The sequence below is a fragment of the Anopheles arabiensis genome, chromosome 2, assembly GCF_016920715.1.
Source record: "Anopheles arabiensis isolate DONGOLA chromosome 2, AaraD3, whole genome shotgun sequence".
Lineage (NCBI taxonomy): Eukaryota > Metazoa > Arthropoda > Insecta > Diptera > Culicidae > Anopheles > Anopheles arabiensis.
This window is the reverse complement of record NC_053517.1, coordinates 79,855,391-79,878,845: the sequence shown is the minus strand read 5'-3', so window position 1 is coordinate 79,878,845 and position 23,455 is coordinate 79,855,391. Positions and strand designations below refer to the sequence as shown.

Here is a 23,455-nt window from a genome sequence, read left to right as displayed (position 1 = left end):
TTAAGCCACCGGTCCCGGGTGATGTTTTTCGCCTTTTTGTCTTTATGCACACGTTACAGCACCGTATGCTGCGGTCCCGCGTCCCGTTGCAGGGCCGCTATCTCGTGCGCTTTAAAAGACTCCCGCCCTTGCCGCTTCCCTTTACTACCTACCGCCCGCGAAGCTCTTAATGCTGATTGAGTGGTAGGGTAAAGTAAAACGAGCTAGTAAGCTGAGTGGAGCTATAGCAACAACAGAAGACGAAAGATAAAGAGGAAAAACCCCAGAAACCAAACGGACGGAAAACAGAACTTCTACCTGCCCATGGGGATAGTGGTGGTGGTGGTGGTGGTGACGGTGATGGTGGGGGATTCTTTTTTCATCCGGGTTAAAAATCGTCTCCCCTATATCCTGCAAGCGTCCTGTGTGCCATCCGATGCGAGGGAAAATAAAAATTGAAAACCCCCATCCCCGGGTATCGCTCTGACCGAGGATGAAGTCGGGCCGCATGGTTACGACTTCATCACCGGTTTTTTTTATCCCTGGCTCTCTTAACCCCACCTCCGCGCGGTCGGGGTCACCTTGATTGACCTCCCCCTCCGGTCTTGGTCTTGGCAGGTGAGCGAGACGGGGCGAACCCTTATCTGGAGAGGAAGCAGCAGCGACGGGAGCCTAGCTGACGGTTTTATTAGTAGAAAAATATAGTAGGAGGGTGTTTTTCTTGGAAAGCGCATCTCCTTCCTTCCCGAAGGCGGAAAACAGAACCAGACCGAAACAGCCTAACGGTGGAAAAATTGGTAGTGAGTACGAGAGGAAGAAGACGAATGTTACAATGTATGTGTGTATGTGTGTGTGTGTGTGCGCTCACTTACTAAAGGTGAGGTGGTTCGCATAAAATTGAGGTTAGTGGGTAATATGTAGATAGCACGCTAGAGAACATAACCTTCGTACGAACTGTGTGCTCGATCTTTGCGCCTCCTTTCCGGGGCCAAACGGAATGGGTTCTGCCAAGGTAGACCCGGGCACGTGCTACCGGGCACAACACACACACACTGTTGCGCGGTGAAATAGTTTTCTTTTTGTTGTTTCGCTATTTAGTTTCAATGTGTTCTAGGAATAATGGTTCACATTAAGGGTAGGAAATGGTTTACAGCTTTATCGTCCAACTATCGCGTCCCGAGCCCAACTTACCCTTAGGAGGTGTTTAATTAAACTTTTGGGAAGCTATCACGGCCTGTACATTGACTTGAAAAATGTAATAATCAAACATCAAATAGCATTGCCGAGCAAGTTGAAGTATAAATTAGTAAATTAAATAAAATAACACTGATTTTACTTTGATCGTAGAATATCGTTACAAACAAGCAACAAATTTAACTTAAACTATCGATCAATCACTATATTTAAGAAAATCGATATTAAAAGACTTCTAGGACACATTTTTATGAGAGAATGAGTCATTTGATTTTTAATATTTTTATTTAATTTCATTTCATTTATTCTTATTATACCTACGCATGAAGGTAGCATTTCTGTATTCTGTGTAGCCCTAAACTGTATTAGTGTTAATCTGAATCTGATTCAGGTGCCGGTCTGGTGGAGCAGTCGTCATCTCGTGCGACTTAACAATATGCCCGTCATGAATTCAAGCCCCGAATAGACCGTGCCTCCATACATAGGACGGACTATCCTGCTATGGTAACACAAAGTCATTGAAAGCGAAGCCCACTTCACTAGTGGGTACAGGCAGGCCATGATTGGCACCGGGTGTTGTGTCATAGAAGAAGAAGAAGAAGAAGAAATCTGATTCAGATTAATGAATTTATGAACTTTTTTCAATAATTCAATGATTCGGAATCTCGATTGGAAAGCTTCATGAATCTTAAAATATTCATATATCTCAAAATATTCATTTAACCCGAAAGATTTACGAACTACTAGGGATTCATGAAGCTCAAAGGATTCATAAATCTCCAAATATTCATAGAGCTTGAGCTTTTTTATTATTATTCTTCTTGGCGTGATCATGCCAACCTATAAGAATTTTGAGTCTTCTTGGCAAGCACCACGCCTCTGAATAGTTTGTTTTGGTAAGGGGAGATGGTCCATGCAAGACTTGAACCGATACGAGCATGTTGTTAACTTCTGCGAGTTAACCACTGTACCATGGGATTGCGCAAAATCAATATTTTGAAAATCATTCATGTCTGAAAATCATCATACTAAATCCCTGGAGATTTATGAATGTTAATGGATTCATGAAACATATAGATTCATGAATCTTTGATGATTAATCAATCCTAGGAGATTAATGAATCCTTGGATTAATGAATGAATCTTTAGATATTCATGAGTCTCTGGAGAATCAAAATTTGGAAATATCTCAACGAAAGAAACATACGAAACATATTGGCCGAAAACTAAACTGTATTACTATTATATGATAGATACATTATGGAACAACGAGTAAAATAATAGTATATTTCTTACAGTATTTCTCAAGCCAGCTCAACTCTATAAGCTTCATTTCCAATCCGAAAATCCCAATACAACATTGTCAAATGAATGTCGAACGTGTACCGAGCAACCAATGACAGATCATTCGAGTTTCCTTTGTTATTGTTGAAATGCATTTTACGGGAACGAATTGTTCGCTTCCGATGTTGAACTCGCTAGAAAACCCCGTACATTTAGGCATTTATACAATCATTACAACTTGTTCTCTGTACAAAATTGCAATACAATCTCAACAGAAATATTTCATACACAATACTAAACTAAAACAATCTCTGCAATAAATGTCAATTGCGTGCTAGCACGACCGTTAATTAGGTTAATGTTATAACCAGCTAAACTATTCAATTTCCAGCACACATCCTTCGCCGGCACACCGGGGGCACTCTCATACTCTCACATCTGCCATGTTAACCCGTTTTAAAAATGGACTTCCTTTTGATTGCAAGGCTACCAAACACAAACCTACTACTACCCAATGCAACGAAAAGAAAAACGGACAAAAAAGAAAAAAAAAGCGAAAAAGTTCTAAAAGTGTAATGAATGTCGGAAAATCTAAAGAGAAACAAGAGAAATGAGAGCACACACACACAAAAAATGGAAAGAAAGCCAGCAACAGCAGCACGAAAGCTGCTCCCATTCACGGCCCATTCGTGTGGGGGAGGTAGAAGGTGGGCAGAAAAAAGTTGAAGCCAACCGACAGTTTGTTAATGATTTTCACCCGCTGCATCAAAGCAGGCGCCCGTGAGCGCCTGGAAACGGGGCCCAGGGGAGGGCTATGAGTGTATGAGTGTGTATGTGTCAGAGGGCGAAAGATTTTGAAAGGTGCGCAAAAAATGTACCATTCAACACATACACACACACATAAACACATACTGACGCGAGTTCCTGTACATTCAATGCGTTATGCGAAGGAAAGAAGGAGCGGAGTTGGAGTGGACTGGAAACGAAACTTCAAATATGCGAATCTTGCCGATCCCTGGGCCGGGCAGTGGAATGTGTCTGTGGGTGTATGTGCCGCCCCCGGAAGGGAGGTGTTTTTTCATTTCCGGTTGCTTCCACTTACGTGGGGAAGGCTTCCGCTGCAAGTGGTGCTGGAAAGAGGTAGAGGAAGCAGCAAGGTGCGGAATGATTTGCTAAGCTTCCTAGCGTGGCCATGACCGAGCGCGGCGTTCTAACTGGAAATGAAACAAACATGCAGGAAGGAAAAAGAAACAAAAAAGCTGCAAATCAAACCCCCATCCTTCTGCCAAACCCACCCCCTCTTGTGTCACCGGGTCAAGGTGCAACCACTCGCTCGCTCGCTCTTCAAAGGTTCGGCAGGAAAAATGAATGGATAGATAGTTTCTGGTTGCCCGAGGGTGGAGTGGGACGGTCGAAAGCTTATGCAAACACAGGTCCACTACTCACCCCGGGAACAACACTGGGCACGGGCTGCAACGCGGCCTCTGACCTGTGCCTCGCACTACTGGGTTTGGAAAAGTGTTAGAGTTTGGAAAATGCATACCATTTTAGGCAGCAGCAACACTTCCGGCGTCGGATCGTTCGGCACGAGTGTGTTGATTTGGATCGACGGAGTGCCAAGGGCGATTTCGTTGTCCTGGTTAGTACTATCTCTCTGTGTGTGTGAGTTAGAGAGTTTGTTCCTGTCGAGGGTCAGTTATGGGTGATGTTTCGCTTTCAATTGCTGCACACTGTTTGAACGGCCAGCGTTAATGCGGGAGTCAGCTTAGTGTTTGTTTAGTGTTTCGTACTCGGGAGCGCGATGCACTGAAATGTGTTGTTTTTTTCTGTAAAATTTTGTTGATTGATGTAACAAACTCGAACTGAGTTACTTGCTTTTTTGTGAAAACATACTTTTTCAATAAATTTAAAACCAACAAACTGCATCTAAAAGAAATACAATTAAAAGCTCATAGCAGCACAGTATTTAGATAGTATTAAACATATTTGCTTTGTAAAATAATAACAATTTCCTATACTTATGCAGAAACACATAACACAGTTTTTTTTGGGTAAAATTATGCTTCATTTGTAAACTTAACTGAACTAAAACTTGAATTAGATGCTTCTATATACAAAAACCTTAACGCTAATACGCAGCTTTGCCTATTCAATCGAATGTTGGGGCATAATTTCCACAAATCCAATTAGCCATACCACACAAGCACACACAAGACCAAACACACACAACACATCCACACGACCATCCAATTAAATCGGAATAAAATATCAACGATTCATAATGCGTTCACACAGTTTGCGGATCACATTCCAGGTTTACCCCGGTGATCGAATCATTTATACATGAGCTTTCAGTTTATTTAATTGCACAATAATCAAAAGCTGTCTGCTTCCGGTTTTTCCACCTCTAATCCCCGTCCCCCACCCCCTCTCCTCCCCTTCATTGCATTGCCCTGCCCACATTGCAAATGCATTCGAGTTGAATCGCAAACGCACATTTACAATTGGAATCTGATCGGACAGTGTAGCATCTCATCGCAGCGTTAGCCCACACACAAACGCATTCTAACGAAATCCATAGCATATGAGCCTTTCACCTTTTAGCATTTCCGGCTGCATGATCCGTTTGCATAGTCGGAACTGCCGGCTGCAATTATATTGTTGGCGCGTTGCTATGCATGCGTGCGTTTACACAGGACAGCTCATGGTCATAATATACAGTGCACAGCACACACACACACACACACACATCCGCAGCTTGTGCAGCAGCATTTGGATGATGGAAAATTGGGGAGAAAAAATTGCATCCCGACAGAAGCAACAAATGCAACAAACAGTGTGTGTGAAAATGGTTTTACACCAACGCACTTTACGCTTTTCGTTCGGCCTGTGTCGGTGGTGGCTGAAGCAGCTCTTCCCGGCACCAGCGCCTGTATTTCAGTGGTGGCAGGTGGCCTAATATGCGGCATACCGGGGAGGCTGAGATACTAATACCATCTTAAACGCCTACCATGGAAATCCTGCCACGATGGATTGCGGGGATTAACGTTGGAGGTTTGCTGCAAAGCCATCGCAACATTGTAGTTTGTTTGCCACCGTGTTTGGCTACCGTGTTTGGGCGTCTGCGTGCATGCAGGTTGAGATGCAATCGGAAGGGCCGGCATGCAAGTAGACAGGCAGCATTGGCACATTGGAAGGATAAACATATTGGTGCATAAGCTTGGGAGCTTATTGTTTTTCGGTTAGTTTTGGAGCAAAAATGAAGAGGTAGGCAAATGGTTTGAATTGAAAACAATAATCAATATTTGGATAAGTGTTTGGAACTGTATCCACATCAACGTATGAAAGTATTTGAGCCTTAAATACAATCTTTTTCACTTGAAATTGATGTTTACGTGCACACTACGACTTCGTTTCGATCCGCTTGCCCCATCCTTGCAGATGAACCACAACTCCAGCACGAATAACCCAATCTGGGATGAAGCAGTTTTTGACCACGTTTTCACTCTGGTGCAAAGTTTCGTTCCATCCATTTTGGCCGGTTGGTGCGATAAATCATCGGTGCAGCCGGGACACCATTGGCATCGGATTAGAGCGTGCTCGGTCCAGAGATGGAAATGGAAGAACCAAAGGACTACACAGAACTAGAAGTAGCAGCTGGATCTACTGCTACCTGTACGGCATGGGACCTGTAAATATGGCGCGTGATCTGGCGAATGTGTGCCAGAGCTCATGAGTCTTTGAAAACGCGCGCACGTGTGTGTGTGTGTGTGCGAATGATTTCATTGGATAAAGGATGCACGATGGAACGGATTTGATAAATGGTTTCACACAGGAGTACACTAATACGCTTTTACGAGTCCTTTTTTGTTCTACCATTGCATTGGAAAACCGTTGACGTAGGAAAAGCCAACGACGTATTCCACAGGGCACATCGCTTGCATACTGCCACTGCACTGGAATATCACGTATTAATTAGGGAGAAAATGCAGCTTCCCGTTGGTGAAGGTAGGTATAACGCTGCCCGGCTTTGATAATGGGGAGATAATGAATATTTGTGGTAAGCATCATTTTTTGTCGCTTAAAACTCTTCCGTCTGCAGGAGGACGCTCATTATTGTTAGCGGAAAGGTTGATGATATCACGTCCAAAAAGGTAAGACGTCATTACAATAATTAGGTAGTGGAGCAGCTTTCAATAAGTTTCATTATTTGAAGCCCCATTTTGATGACGCAGTCTTGCAACAGAATCCTACACTTGAGAAAAGTAATTTACAGATAAGTTAATGAAGTAGATCCAGATTGAAACTCAAATCATTTTAGTATCTTGTACGTAAGCATTTCAAGTCAGTTTCAAATGTATTTTCTACAGCATGATTTTCAACACGTATCAAGCTGAATTGAATTTGACAGGCTGTGACAGCGTTTGTAATGTGTTGAAAATCATGTGTTGAAACTGAAATTTCATTTTTAAGCAAATACACCATTTGGCAGCTGTTGGAAAACATCTTGGAGGCAGTGAATAATTATTTGGACATTCGGAAGTGAATCCACATTCGGAAAATGTAATTTAATTTTAGAATTAAAGTATGTACCTTGAAAATCTAGTGCAGCTAACTTTCTGCATATAGTTTGTGATGAAATGAGCATACTTTTAGGCGTTTTTATTAGAAAAGTCTGTTGATGCAGATCGGCTCTGAACTAGAATCTCTGTACAAATTGAAAATCACTTTTCATTCGGAATTTCAACGAAACCGATAACCTGAATGGCATTTATGAATGGAACCATCTCGTGATGCCATTGTTTTCTTCTTTTTGGTTGTTCGGAATTATTTCGTCCTACATTTCCCTTCTCAATTTACGTTGCTCGCGGTGAAACATGTTCAAAGAAACTGCCAGCTACGTTAAACTTCAATCTTGTCCCTCGATCCATCAATTCATATTAGTTCGCCGATCCATCAATTTATCCAAACCTTAACCAAACTCTTAAAATAGAATTCTATTCATTAGAAAACCCCATTAAAAATTCTGAATAGTAATGAACATTTTTGGAAAGAAGCTTTCTATAATTGCATCGTAAAAAGGAATACTTGAGCAGTGATGTTCAACGACTCAGTCCCCAGGTACTGTCAAAGTCACTGCAAAAGACCGAATCGAATGAATTATTCCACCTGCATTGAGCATCACACGCACTCACACGCGCCTACTCAATAAATAATTCGTTTTCCTGCGAAGCTTACTTTAAATTATTTCAAACACTAACACCACACTTCACCGGCTTCATATAACTTCCACTTTTGAGTACTAAATTTTCCTGGACCTGAAGCAGTGAGCGAACCAAATCCAAAAATACTCACAGTACAGAGCGATTTTTCCGAGCAAGTGCCGGCCTTTTCCGTGGTACATAGTGGTCAAAGATCAAACCCTCCCTACCAAGGATGGCTCGAAAATCGAGTCACTAGTCGCGGTCCTATTCCAAAGACCCCGAGTGGTTCCGGAATTCAAATAAACTTCAAATGCGAACAAAAAAACAACAGACACTTCCCTTTGAATGCACCCGACTAGAGCAAGAACAATTGGAACATCTTAGAGCGAAAACAAGATCTTTTTTTTTACGACCCAACTCCCTCCCTTCCCTGTGCGCATCGACCGAATGACCCCGTTGGGTGGATGGAACGAATTGCGTTGTGGCGCTGGATGAAAAGCAAAGGAACGAAAACTCCGCTTTAGCAAGCGGTAAGGATTCGCCTTAATGTTGTCATCCGTTTCATCTCACCGATGAGGAGCTTTTCCGCAGGCACTTTACATCTCGGAAAGAAAGGAGCAGAACAAGAACAAGAATGGACAAGGATCGAAGCGGTATGGTTAATTTTCCACGGAATGGAAATATTGCTCGTCAAAGCGTGCCCGAGCACGCGTTCATCCTAAAAAGCGTCCGAGGCTTGAGAACGCGCTCTACGATTCTGCCTCGGCTTGTCGATCCTGCTCTCACCATTCCCGCTTCCGGCCGCCTAATGGCAGTAAAGGTAGGTAAAAAGGCAAGTGGGAGTAAAAGTACCAAGTGCGTACTTGAATTTTCCCGCTCTATGAAGTCCGGTTTGATAAGATTTGACCCCTTATCTAGCCAAGATAGATAAATCTGCTAAGGCGAGGCGAGGTACAAAAAAAAGCCCAACCAGGAGATAAAGGAGCTTTGCGAGAGTGCAAAATTGCCCGTAACCAATAGAATGGGAGAAAAGGGAAAGCAACCAAAAAGAGAGGACAGCAAAAAAACATAATACGAATCTTCTTTCACCCGGTCCCGATCTACCGGTTCCTTCACATTTGATTCAAGTTCCGTGCCGTTCGCTGCTACCACCTTCCTCGCCGTATCCATTTCATTCTCGCTCGAGAAGCACTTCACCAGCAATAGCAGCAGCAGCAACTCTTCAGCCAAGCTTTCGCATCCTTATCACATTTTTATTTGTTATCGCTGTACCACTACCGCTTTGTGTTCGCTTCTTGCTGCCTACCTTCTCCACCAAGCGACCATCAAAGATGTTGATTTTTATTCTTTTTCTTGCGTTGCTGTTGTGGCTACAGCAGGGCAGCTTAAATTGGGATGGCTACTACGGGCAACGCACCACACACACAAACACATTCGAGGGAAGCCAGTGGGAACGCAGCATCAACTATTGAATGGGATACCCTTCAATCTGCTCGGATCCCGGGTTTACATGGGATTGGGTGAGCGCACACTTGGCGCTTGCCGCTTCTACACCGACCGACAACCCACAGCACTGATCGGACTTATCTAGCGCATAAATCATGCGAACAATTCAAAACTATTCCTATTCCAAGGCAGCGCAGAAGGCAGAAGCGGGGGAACGGAAACGGGCCGGAAATATGCTTCCCGTTCATGCGCTTCCCGTTTGTTAGCGCGGAAAACGCTGGAGGGCATCGTTACCCGTCGAACGGAGGGAATGGTGAAGCTGAATGTTTAGCTTAGGTTTGACTATTTCAAGCTCGACCGACCGGAATCCAGCTTTGCTAGTCGAATTCTTCACGGCATGGTGCGTTTGATTTTGGGTTTGAAATAAGGTTAGTTTTTCAAACTATTTGGTACGAAACGAAAGCGCATTTCATAGCTGTGTGCAAATTGTTTATCGAAACGCAATTCGTATTTTAATCATTATAAAGGATGGTCCTGTGATGTAAACAAATGAAATATGCAATTACATTGCATACTTTTCGGCGTATTTCATTTCGTGTTCCGATTCGCCTAAAAGTATGCAATATGTTGCAAAAAGCTGCTTTCATAGCGCAATTCATAGCACTGTTTATTACATTTAAACTAAACGGTTGGAAACATTTTACATTTTCCCCGCAGCTTACCAACAAACAATTTAAACGACTGTTCATCTGAATCTGAAAAATAAATAAAATTTCATAAAATGAAAAGCACTGCAAAATTCTGCCATTTTGCAATATTACATCCCCTTTGTCAGCTATTGTGCAAAAAGCAACCATCAACAACCAGCAACCAACAAATACACAAAAACCGCTACCTGTTGAATGTACGCCGAACCATTATCGATTCAGCGATTCGCCGAATGCGGGCGGAGTGAAATTCGATATTGACGAAGCTTATGTGCATTTTGCTTCATTTAGGGCGCTTTCCAGTGCTTCACGCTTTCGGTGATCTAGCATTTCACGTTGAACGTTGGCATGGAGGATGTTTCATCCGAAATGGCTGCCAATCGAAGTCTATAAATGCGATCGATTAAAATAGGACGAAGCCATTTTAACGATTACTAAGTTAAAACGTGGGCTACACATGAGTGTCTAAAATATGTGTACATGTTCTATTTTTGTATGGAAAATCCAGTCGGATTGTGAAGTAACAGTTTAACGACAGCCCCGGCCATTTGGCACGATAAAACTGCCTCTATTTTTCATGGTTATGAATGATTTTGCAGTATGTAATCACCCGAAGTGTATGTGGTAACTCAAATTCTCACTTACGATTTTTTACTTGAACCCTCCAAAAGTGTTTCTCAACATGCTTTCATTTTTCGAAGAAGTTTGTCTTACCACCATCGATACCATCGATAACCATATTCTTTAATGAATTTTCATTCGGTTGCGGAAGCATATTTCTACCCATTCCCATCTCAAGGATGCTATTAGCGCTCTGTCAATCGCTCAAGCACTCAGTTTTCCCTGGGAAAACGGCTACCTTCCCTGTGGCACTCACTGCACCCGGATTATGCGCGCTGTTGCATCGCATCAGCATCCACGATGCACTCATCGTCCCCATACTGCCCCGGCCGTGAACTGTGCTGTGGAGCGTACGTGGCGTGTGGTACAGAGCGCGGAGGCGATGCAAGCAAACGGTTCATGACCTTGAACCGCGAAAGTTGCAAACGGGAGCACCTTCAAGGATCACCGTGCCATTCTATGCTGCTCCTAGCTAACGAAACGGGCCACCTGTACCCCATTGCATTGCCATTCATAGGCGAACGCGCACACACACATACGCACGCAAAACACACCCACAGTCAGCCGGATGCGTGAGAACTCTTGGCTCGAGGTCTGGCTCAATCTCGAGCCCAGTGGCAACCGTGCAAGGAGACCGTTTCCGGAAAGCTTTCACACTCTAACGCACCCTCGCTGGCGGTTGGCCGTGTAGGTGTGAGTGTGTGTGTGTAAAAGGACGTTCGCTCTCATCTGCCGGCTCGAGACATTCGGTAGGAGGGCGATTGAAGGTTAACGCGTACCCATTTTGCCCTACTCACATACCGAGACGGTGCTAGCCGGTGAGCAGGGCCGGTAGAAGCAACACGTTTTGGAGCGCCCAGTACAACACGCGTGTATTGGCGCAACGAGCAATGCGAGATTCATTTGTGTTTTAATTCATTACTGAGTCTGGACGATATGGGAAAACATGTTGAAACGATCTGTTTGCTATCAATGTGCAAAATTATGTGCATAATTTATGAAAAATTTATCGAATACGAATTTATTCAGCTGTTCTGTGGCTGTACGAGCCATTACCGCTTTGCCAAACTCTCAACGCCTGAAGGTATGCTATTCAATTATAATGCTATTTTACTACAATTTTGTGATTGGTCAAAAAATCCTTCTTCGCATACAAAGGAAGCAACCTGTGTCAATAAACGCCTAAAGTTATGCCATCCACACAACTTTTTAAGATATATCAACATTGTTCAGTTGTTATTTGGTTTTTTTACATCAACACTTCATTCTGGAAATTATATATAGTTTCTAAATAATCAAGCTCATTTAAATTATGAAACTCTGCTTTGTCTGATTTTATTGTACTCTATGTCTATTAAATAATAATTGTGCTGCATCACCATAATATCACAATTAGAACAACACACTCTAACACTGATTCTAACGATTGAAACTGATACGCCAATGAACAACAGCTCCATTCCGTGATGTTTATTTGTGTAATGCTCGAATGGTGTATTGTGGCCTGTTTCGCAGTATTCAGTATCCTTGCTATAATTCAACTTTCACACATATTTTGCAAATCAATTTTAATACAAATGGAAAATAAAATTAAATCAAAGATGTCCTATAATTATTTTACTAAAAAACTTTAAACATTTTACAAAATAAATCTTTACTTCAACACAAAATCTCATACTTTTACCAAACATCTTCACCGTTATCACCAATGATCATTTGCATCAAATTTATACCATCATTTTCCGACTACACGGCCTGATGTGGGCCACACTCACACACAGCAGTAAAGCTGTGACGTCTGACATTCTCTATGCGTAGCTTTTCGCGCAATATAAAAACAAACGCGCTAGGCAAAAAAAAAATCATGTTTCCTTTAATCGCTCATCCGTGACAGTGGTGGTGTCGCCCTGTTTTGCTAGCCCCTCTCCCGCCACGGTTGAAGTGAACTGGTGGATGGGCGGTAACTTTCCACCTGCCCGCGGGCTATCCGAGCACAGGCAGATCGTGTTTTGATTTGACCTATCGAGCGGCATCGAAGCACAGGAAGCTAGCGCTTCTGCCCCGTGAGCAGGGGGATGATGCTGTGACGATATGTTTATTTTTTACTGCTGCTTGTTTGAGCAAAGCCCCTCCTAGCCTTTCTGCTTAACCGACCAAACACTGGCCCTACCGAGGCCTTTCCTCGTCTCATTTGCTTGCGCTACGAGTCGGGACTTTTGCCGGAAGGTAGACACCATTTTCAACCCCGCACAGCGCGCAGGTGGAACAAGCAAGAAGCGTTCAAGGGAAGCGAGTTGGGGGGAAGAGGGGCTGAGGGCACATCAGTAGACTTTCATCATTGCCGGCAGCAATGTCCCGGTTCGAAATGTCGAAAGGGACAGTTCTGCAAAGGTTAGCATGTTATGTTTTATTCCGGCACGTGATTGGCTATATTTCGAGGCCTTTGCTTATTGCTGCTCTATAATCGCATGCTAATAGAATACTGCAAAACATTTGCAGGTCACGCAAACAAGAATAGATAATGTTTGTACATAGGTTAAGAATGGTGATTTTCTCAAACATACACATTTCACGTTTTTATGACATTTCAAGATACACAAATGTGTTCGAAAGCTATTAATACATTTCTTGTTATGTATTTAACTATTAAAAACTATGTTTGAGTTGTAACGAAAATATACCTAATATAAATAAACATATTCGGCCAACGGAATATCGCCGCCGCAGCCGCAGCCATTATAGCTGCAACCAACGGTTATTTCAAAAATATCGACGAAATGGCTGCGTACTTGAACTAACGAAAGCGAGGCGAAATCGAGTAACGGTGCAGAGTTTGTGATCAATGGAGGGTGAACATATTTTTCCCCAATTAAAAAAAAACTTAAGCCAGGGTATTTTTTAGATTGATTGTAATAATAAAAATAGTTCTATCTATCTTATTCTTTTTTATATCTCTTATATAAATATCAATAACATCAGAATATCTCGCTCAGAAATCCAACCCATCATAACATTGTTCAACCAACCCTGCATTCGCAGCCGAAGTTTCCCGAAGTGCTGACAGTTCGTTTGACAGCGTTGAATTAAAAAAAGGAAAACACAATCCGCAAAGTCATCATCTGTCAAGCTGGGAAAACGCACGAATCACTCGCTCGCCGCACGCCAAACATTTTGTGCATAATTTGGTGAAGTTTTATTCTTCCAAAAGACAAACAACATACAGCTAAACGCACTGCGTTTGTGGTTCTGTAGCAGTAGTACCTCGAACGAGTAGTTCTGCTCCCTAGATGTAAGTAGTGTTTGGGCGTAAAATCACATCCCAACTACCAATCGCTACAGCGTTTGCTCTGTTTTGCTTTTCCTTCAGCACACAGACAGCGCCTACGGGGAGAGCACAAAGAAGCGAATCCGGCCGAAAAATGGATCAAGCCATGGACATTAACGCGTTCGAGGGCCGCATCGTCAAGATGGAGGTCGACTACAGTGCGACCTGCGACGAAAAGATCCCGCTCTGCAAGGAGATGGCAAAGGACGAGAACAAGTTCAACGAGGCGCTCGAAATTCTGCTCCAGCTCGAGAAGCAAACGCGCATCGGTGCCGACATGGTGTCCAGTGCGCGCGTACTGATCGCAATCGTGCAGATTTGCTTCGAGGCCCGCAACTGGAACTATCTGAACGAGTACGTCACAATCCTGGTGAAGCGTCGGTCCCAGTCCAAGCAGGCGGTGGCCAAGATGATCCAAGAGTGCTGCACCTACGTGGACCAGACGCCGGACAAGGAAACGAAGCTGAAGCTGATCGACACGCTGCGTACGGTGACGGAGGGCAAAATTTACGTCGAGGTCGAGCGTGCCCGGCTAACGAAGATGCTGGCGGACATCCGGGAGGCGGACGGGGACGTCACCGGTGCGGCCACCATCATGGAGGAGCTGCAGGTCGAAACGTACGGCACGATGGACAAGCGCGAGAAGGTGGAGCTTATCCTGGAACAGATGCGCCTCTGCCTGGCCAAGCAGGACTTTGTCCGCACGCAGATCATCGCGAAGAAGATTAACATCAAGTTCTTCAACGATGCCGAGCAACAGGACCTGAAGCTCAAGTACTACGATCTGATGATCCGGCTGGATAAGGACTCGTCGTTCATCAAGACCTCCCGCCACTATCTGGCCGTGGTGGATTCGGACATGATTGCGCAGGAGACGGAGCGACGGCAGAAAATGATGATTTACGCCGTGCTGTACTGCATCCTTTCGCCCTACGACAACGAGCAGGTCGATATGATGCACAATCTGTCGAAGAACAAGCTGCTGGAGGAGTTGCCGGTGTACAAGTAAGTAGTACCCATTCCACCATTCTGCGCTATCGCACTGTGCTAACGTAACAAACGCTTCCGTCCGCAGGGAACTGTTGCGCCTGTTCATGTGCAAGGAGCTGATCAATTTCGACGCCCTCTGCACGGTGTACGGGGCCGAGCTGAACACGTTCGACATCTTCAACCAGGAGACTAGCCACGGCAAGAAGTGTTGGGCCGAGCTGAAGAACCGGCTGATCGAGCATAACGTGCGCATCATCTCCAACTACTACACACGCATCAATCTGAAGCGTATGGCGGAGCTGTTGGATCTGAGCGAGGGCGAGTGCGAAGAGTACCTTTCGCGGATGGTCAACGCCGGCACGCTGAAGGTAAAGACGGACCGACCGGCGGGCATTATCCATTTCTCGCAGAAAAAGTCAGCCTCCGAGGTGCTGAACGATTGGGCATTTGGGTTGAACGAGCTCATGAATCTGGTTAACAAAACCTGCCACCTGATCAACAAGGAGGAGTGCATCAACAACGTGATGCCGATGCCGGTGGCAGCAGCCGCGTCGTCATCATCGTGAGGAGAAGACTGATGAACAATATCTCCAATTAATGAAACAAAAAAAGAATAATACAGAGTTTCGTTCCGTCATTCGACTTTGGGTCGGGCAGGCAGTTGAGGGGGTTTTCTTCTTCCGTCACGGAGGACAACCGATGAAAACATTTATAATTTGTTATAGAGAAGTTTCATAAAAAGCTCGTCTGCAGAACAGTATAAAAATGGTAATTTGAAATAAATGCGCGTGAAAACACGAAAACAACCAATACATCTTGGGTTTGGAAGTTTTGCGAGCACACCTGCTGATGGCGCTAAGACGATAAAAGGGCAAACCAACATGACGCAAATCTCGTCTTCTCGGCCTACGTACCGCACACGTATCCAAGGAAAAACAAGCTTATCGATTTCTCAGACCGATAAACGTTGACCTTTTCATTCAGTTGGTGGTGGTGCGGCCGTTGAGTAAGACGTACATAATCGAATCAAAACATTCTCCCGGCGTGGCCGCTTTGCTATATTTATTCAAATGAACGAGCGAAGCTCATTTTTCAACTACACTTGCTTATTAGTTCAAAACAGCCGTCGGATACGGTAGTGTTTTTTTGGTTTATTTTTATTGTACGTAGCCGGTTGCTTTGGGAGATCAATCTTTGATACAACTTTCTAAGATTTGCTGAACTTTTTCTACGTCCACTGAACCTTTCTCGGTGGCAGCTTGTTCTAGCCGGTCAAGTAATTCTATTAAAACATTAAATCGAACTGGTGTTTCTTCATCATCCGGACTGGGTACCAGCTTCGTGAAATGTCCCTTTCGAGCACGAGCCGCCCACGGTACCAGGCCCGGCATGCCAAGGAACAGTCGACCAAAAGCGAAACCGATTTAACTGCCTCTCCCCCGTCATCGCTCGGGCACCATTCGAAGCGACTAAATGCGGCAAACTTCCTGTCCGGTTCCCGGTGCACACCCCAAAGCGTACACGGTAGCTCAACCTCATAGATGTTGTCGTACAATTCCTCGAAGATGGACTCTTTTGTCGCGGCATCCGGTTCGGCTTCTACCAGTGCCTCTTCCATACCTTCACCGAGGGGTGCTGGCTGTTTGATCGCTCCATCCAAAGATCCGTCCTTAAACAAAACAACCATGGACGTTTGCTCCACGCCAATTGGTTCGTCCTCCTGCGGGCTGGTGCCTTCAACGACCATCAACAAGCCACCTTCTTCCGACGGTGGTTCTTCCGCTGGTTCGGCTGTTTTCCGTCGACCTCTGTTCTCTTTTATTGTCGACCTTTTCCACGATGTCGAAAACACAGGGAACTGCGTCCGGCAGCAGGACCGGTTTCGCTCGCATCAGCTTCCGTGTTTCGCCCCGTATGTGGTACGTCCAGTCTCGCTGTATGTCTTCCGGCTTGAAGTGCTTCTCACACACCCGGTCGTGTGGCCGCAAGGGTCGATGTAACGGTAGTGCCGCGCGCCATTCCTCAAACTTTTCCGGATCCTACGAAAGCAGGTGAAAACGGTCGTAACGGCCAAGGCCTGCTGACTATCGGAAAGGCGCGTGCTTACCTTTGGTACGTTAAACATTGCCCGCCTTGGGTCATCCTTATGACGCCGATCGCACGAATATACGTAGCAATTTCTCATTGTTACTAATGAGCGACGGGGAATGTGTACATTCACGCTTACGGAATATGTATTCTACGAAGTAATTTAAACACTGTTTTGAACTATTTCTACGGGGGCGTCCTGGCGGCAAATTACTTACTTCGCTTCGCTTGCTTGTGTTTGTGTTTGTAGAGTTTTTTTTTCTAATCAAATGTCAAACTTAAACGACCTGATGGCGCTCGTCTGTGCTGATCGCAAGGATAATTCAAAATAGCAGGTAGGAAGAGTTTGCCTTTTATTTGGAAAAAGGAAAATGCTGTTAAACATATGAATAACTCAATTTAAAGATACATTATAAGAACCGGCCTGTTATGCGACCAAGAATTTTGCGACCAAGATTTTTGCGACCAAGAATTTTGCAATGATGACCACCTAAAATTTACATTTAGGCAGTTTACACTTTGGCCGCTGATCTGACGTCACAGTTTTTCGGGTGAGCACGTAGAGCATGGCAAGAGAGCGATGAGAGCGACAATTTCTCGTGCGACTGTTATCACTCTTTTGTTTCATTGCGGTAAGCGGTGTAGCACATATCGTTTTCATTCTCTCTTTCGTACCTCATTCGTTCTCAAGAGAATTACTGAGCGTCAGATACAAAGCAGTGAGCAGTGAGCAAAGCCGTCATACGAATTCATATGTCGCGGCGCTTAAAGTGTTAAACCACCTATCAAAATGGTTCATAAAACGGTTCATGACCGTCCAAATAGACATACAGAATTATCTAGTTTTTTTAAAAAGCCAGATTAATGCCAAACGCAAAAAAATAGATTTGAACACATTTTAACCTATTTTTGTCTGTTTTCAAATAAAAAACAAGTTGGTTGACTGAGTCAAATGAGCTACTTTGATCTACACCGAGTGAAATTTTGAGCTATTTTTCGTTGTCGCTCTATGTCTATTTGGACGGTGATGCATGGCCTGATGAAGTAAAACTTTATCAGCCCATCCTTCATGATATAGATGTTTGTATATTTTTCGTCCATGAACTATAATACACAGGCGATTTGTTTTTCTTCTCCTTAAACACGCGCTCTTAAAGATCTGTAAACTGAAGCTAATTATTTGTTTCAATCGTTACTCTTCATCACAAAAATGGGGGAAAATGGAAGCTTTCACATATACCATGGTTTATTAACTTTTGGTTTAAAAAACTGGACTGTCCCATTAAATGCGGAACATCTGGTCGGCCCAATCCGAAACCACAATGCCCAAAACTCAACTGCAATAAGAATTCTTCTCAATTGTTACACGAGTAACTTTTGCGAATTCATCATCTTTTCGCATCATCTTCAAACAATCCCATTTCGCATATGGTCACGGTTCTCACCGTAAAAAAGAAAAACACGCTCAAAAGCCAGTTCATACCGGTCACGAGACTTTCATTGAGCGCTCACTTTAATGCTATCGTACACACGCTATCAACATGTATCCTTCCCGAAAAAAAGCCCAACTTCACTGCTGGGCTATCATCGGGCTGGAATATTGTCCCGCAAGAGAACCGGAACATCCGATGTTTATCTACACATTTCCGACCTTCACGTCCGACTTTTCCCTTCCCACTCGGTAAGGACACATACACACAGAGGGGCCGCACCGATCGCAGCTGATAAACGACCTGGGGCAGGAATGTTCCGGCAGCACATAAATTTTCCCGCCTCATCCTTGGCTCACTTAATCTAGCGCCGATCGCTGTCCTCATTATTGGATAATGACACGTCGTTCTGCCGTGCCACGGGTGCATTATTCCACGCCAACCGGCAGCGCCGTGCCCTCGGGACCCGGCAGCATCGACATTTCGGAGCGGAGCGAACTCTGTTGGTCTCGGGTCGTCTCAACCGAACCCCCTCCTTCCCGTCCCCACCCATACACCGGATTGATCGAAGATTCGCCCGAATGGATGATGTGCCCGCAAGGGATGATAAAAAAGAGCTTTTGTGTGCTCTCGCCTTTTTTTCTACATATTGTTGCTTTTGTTCCTTCGAATCCTTTTATTCTTCCGATCAACCACCGTTCTGAACCACTTTACCCCCAGGGCCGAAATGGCCATGCCGAAGCGGAATGTAAATTTATGGCATTATTAGGTATCGGGGCTCCGGTACCAGTCAGTGCACAGTACACGGCGAGGGGGAAAGTGTATGGAAATTTGCTGTCCATAATTTCACGCCTCACCAACTTACTCTCGCTCTCTCTCCTCTTTCTTTGTATTTCTCTTCGTCTGCTAATCGCTCTGCAAACCCTCGCTTGTCTGCAGAGTTTCGCCGTCCCCAAAATCGATAGTAGTTTTAGGGGCGACGATTGGCGCGCTTGATTGAGTTGGCGATAAGGCGCGATGAGGGCGATGTGTATATCATGGGCTCGGGAAATGAAGTGGAAAACAACCTCAATACCGGGCGTTCCAGGATTATCGTGCCGCTCTTGGCCTTTTCCGCTAATCGATCGCTAAAGCCCGCTATCAGTGCCCGCCTCATTCGCCCGCCAGGGATGCGGCTCGCCAACGCTCATGATTAGGTTATTTGATTTGATTTCATGGTTTATCTGCTTTCTCGATTTGTTTTATTTCCATTATTCAAGGGAAAGGTGAGTAAATATATCTCTCGGCCTTCCTGCTCGGGCCGATAGCAAATCATCGCAATCCGGTGTGACCCAATTGCGACGTGGGCTGGGTGTGATGCGGCAATCGATAAGTACGACATTGAACGTTGTTATCATTTTGGGATGGGGCGGTGTTGGTGGACTTTCTTCAAAGGCAGGAAACCTAGCAACTGTTGTCGTCGGTTACTCGTGGTTCGGTGGTTATGGTGGTGGTGGTGGTGGTAAGCCGACAATTAGCGGATTGACTCTTGGCTACTACGATGCATGTGCTAAGCTCTGTTCGATAATAGAATTAACATGAGATAACTTTGTGTGTCATCGATGAATGTAAGATTTTGTAAGCATTTTGTTCCAGAATGTACTCGTAGTGATTTACGTAAAGTTTAATCCATCTAAAAGAATGAACAGTGAAACAAATGGTTTTCTTTGTGGAATGATGCTTTGTCGTTATTAAAAGGATAAGCACTAGAAATTAAACTTACAAAAACTAATAAACTTCCAACTAAAAATTTTTTAAAAACAGTGCACAGCTGAACAACGCCTCCCTGTGAACAAAACCATCCTCGGCTGCCTTTGAACACTTTTGCGTGTACAATGTACAATTTCACCGAAGTCGAACAGCTCGAGAAGCGATGGAAAAGACACAAAACATTCGCTCGGTCTCGCCTTTGGCCGATCTCAAAAATGTTTACAGTGTAGCAACAATTCTTCAAGAAAACAACCAACTTTTTTATGTTTTTCTTTAATGATTTTCCCTTCTTTGTTGCCCGCACTGTTGTGTAATTACGGTAATTAAACACCTGAAGGCTTTCGAAGAACACGGTACCATAATACCGTCATCGTGCACGGATAATCATCACCGGGCCCATATGTGCCACAAATGCCCGGTGTGCCCGTGTGTCGATTTCTTAAAGCTGTGTTGCCCTTCCAGCTTTTAGCTGAGCAGCATGGGAGCCGATAATAGTCAGACGTCTTAACCTTTTTCCCCTTAACCTAGAAAATAGCGGACGCTCCTCTTCAAGGTTGGGTGCGTTTCGTGACGATTCGATAATGGTCGTCACACTATCCGCCTCAGCCCTGGTTAAAAGGATACCACCCAAAGTTTTGCGTGTTTTCTCCCCACTAACACACACACACACTCACACGATATCTGCTGCTACTTCTTGTTATTGTGCACGACGCCAACGAGTAAAGGAGTTGGGGAAGCACCGTGACCGACTTCCCAACCCCGTACGACGTGACTGTCTGTGATGTGGTATTGTAACGTACGGTTTCAGGGCAAAACCCAAACACGCGAAGAAATTTAAGCCCCCGGCCAGCAATAGTTTCGTCTCAAGTGGCTTTTGGATCAACATTTCGTGTATGTGTGTGCGCGCCTGATGGAGACGCCCAGTCATTTGTACGCAGCCAGGCGTACGCGTGCAAGCAACAGTGTTTATTAAGCGCGTATTTGTTAACAGGTATTTAGTTAATTACTCAATAACTAATATACTCATTATAAGGTTCGTTTCTGGATACAAACACACTGGATAACTGACGTCAAACGGAAAGTTGAAACTGGTCTTAATATAAAACATTAATTAGAGCTCAAACATAAGCAATCTTAATTTCAATTTGAGACGAACAAAGGTTTCTATTTCACTGCATTAATTACAGTAGCATCAGTTTGGTGTAGGCTTCTCGTTGGGCATTTCGTGGATGTAATGGGAAACCCATCGATGCCTACTAGACTGAAGGACGTGATTTAATTCTCAGTAGGACCATCTATTTGTATCTAAGGACTGTGTCCACCTTGATGTGGGCCAAACAATTCAGAGATAGTCAATCATAAACCGCCTTCCATTAGCGCACTTTTGTATAACGAATTTAAAAGTCTCATACAGTAACTTTATATAAATTATAAAAGAAAAAATAAATAATTTTATTTATTTACTTATTTATCAATTAATACATTAAATTTTTTGGTTATTTGTTTTTTTTTATTTATAAAATCCCTGTTAAATCAACATTAACCCTCATTCCATCTTCTGACATGTTATCAACTGTATAAATTGAAACACTTCACCAAAATCGACTTCCATAATTGCATAAAATCTCTATTGACAGAAGAAAAAAGCAAAATCGCGAGAGATTGATTGACAGATTATATTTTTGCGCTGCTTGATTGGAGGATCAATATTATTTCATCATTTATGAATCAAAAGCCCACACACACACACACAAACACGGGCAATGAAGGAGCGAGAAACAAGCCTCGCGGGTCCGCAAAATTAATCAGTGAAAGCAAAACCACCAAAAATAATCTCCCGAACACACACACACACGCGCACACACACACTTACCTGGTCTGGTGGGCCGCTTCGTATGCTGCAGTGGATCGCGTCCGTCCCGCCGGTCACGTGTACCCAGCCGCCGGTGTCATCCCGCGCCGATCCACCGGTTCCTCCTCGCCGATTGTTTATGCTCCACAGCAGGCAGGTCGCGTGGGGAAACATTTCCACTAATTCGATTACGAAATTCGATTGCGGCCCCGAAATTGCTTGCGTTCAAGTCACAGATAGGCGCACACGGACACACACACGCGCACTTACACTCGGGAAAACACTATTTGGCAAAATGGGGGGGGGGGGTAAAAAACTCGCAACCTACGACACACGATTTCCGTTGGCCTATATGTTATTATAGGTATGCGTGTTATATATTTCTATTATTTTTTTTTCTTGGCAACCCAAACGCGGAATCACGCACGACGGCTGGCGCAGGCGGAAAAAAGCAACGCTCACTTGATGTGTTTGTGTATATGGAGAGTATGGATTCGGCGTTATTGCCGCTTTTCTGTTTATGGAGTTTAAAAACACTCTTCTCTACCGCAATGAAATACAGACGCGATGAAGCACAAAGCAAAAAAAATCGACCTTTTCTTTTATTTCACACCCACAACTTGCATTCACACAATCACGAGCTTTCTATTTTTCTGGCACACTTTTTTCGTAATTCCGCAAAACGATCGACTATTTAAAACGGGCACTTTAATTTGCATTCCGTCTGGCTGCAGTACACTTTCTTTCTGCTTTTTATTGCACCAATTGTAAAAGGATTCACACCACACATACCATGGTCACTGGTTCACTGATGGAATTCTAAAGTGTAGGGGGAAAAAACGAAATAAACCCGAATCCTTCCTTTCTCACGTGGCCTTGTATGCGGTCGGAAAATTCGGTACTTGCATCGGTATGCGCCTTGCACTGCGCTGCAATAACAACAAAAACCACTATAAAACACAGCCCACACACACTCGAGAGCTGGCTGGCTATATTGTACGGGTAGAGATGTGAGTGATACACACGATATCGTTACCTATCGCAACCTTCACTTTGCTTTCTTTACCAACCCCGGGTAGCGTGAACCGGAAGCCAACAGATAACAACAATTTGTATCGCGCGCGCTTAGGATAACGAGCACCCTCGGGGGAGGAAAGAAAATGCAAAAAGGAACAGGGCGCATCGGCGCTAATGGCGACTGTTTCCTTGCCGTAATGCACGCAGTCACAGGGACCACCACTTAAAGGACTACTGCACACCACATCACTTTGCTGCTACTTCACTGCACTCACCACAAAGAACATGAGAACGTGTCGCCTACTACGATGCGGAGGATGTTTCCAGTCCCTCGCCAAATGCTACAACTCTCTACGTAGGAGGAAGCGCTGTCGTTTGCTGCTGTTGCTGCTGCTGCTGCTGCTGGCTTCCACGCTCTACTGACACTGTTTTGGTGGCTGTTGCTCCACACACACCCAGTACGGTACCGATTCTGCTCGCATCCCGCACGATAAAGCGAACCTTTGCAAACCGCAAATGTGCTCTTTTCCCTCTATACTTACACCGGTGTATGTATGGGTGTGTGTATG

At 44.3% G+C, this 23,455-nt stretch overlaps 2 protein-coding genes across 2 annotated transcripts; one reads left to right on the top strand and one right to left on the bottom strand.

Moving 5' to 3' along the window:
• Window positions 1-13,538: 13,538 nt before the first annotated feature.
• LOC120895475 (26S proteasome non-ATPase regulatory subunit 12) lies at window positions 13,539-15,562 on the top strand. Its single transcript, XM_040298914.1, has 3 exons — window positions 13,539-13,724; window positions 13,803-14,765; window positions 14,836-15,562. The coding sequence occupies exons 2-3, from the start codon at window positions 13,855-13,857 to the stop codon at window positions 15,314-15,316; spliced, it is 1,392 nt and encodes a 463-aa protein (XP_040154848.1). The 5' UTR covers window positions 13,539-13,724; window positions 13,803-13,854; the 3' UTR covers window positions 15,317-15,562.
• Window positions 15,563-15,784: 222 nt separating this feature from the next.
• On the bottom strand, window positions 15,785-17,057 carry LOC120895478. Its single transcript, XM_040298918.1, is given in 3 exon segments — window positions 15,785-16,482; window positions 16,484-16,789; window positions 16,858-17,057. Coding segments are annotated over 3 exon segments (831 nt in total). The 5' UTR covers window positions 16,936-17,057; the 3' UTR covers window positions 15,785-16,035.
• Window positions 17,058-23,455: the final 6,398 nt, after the last annotated feature.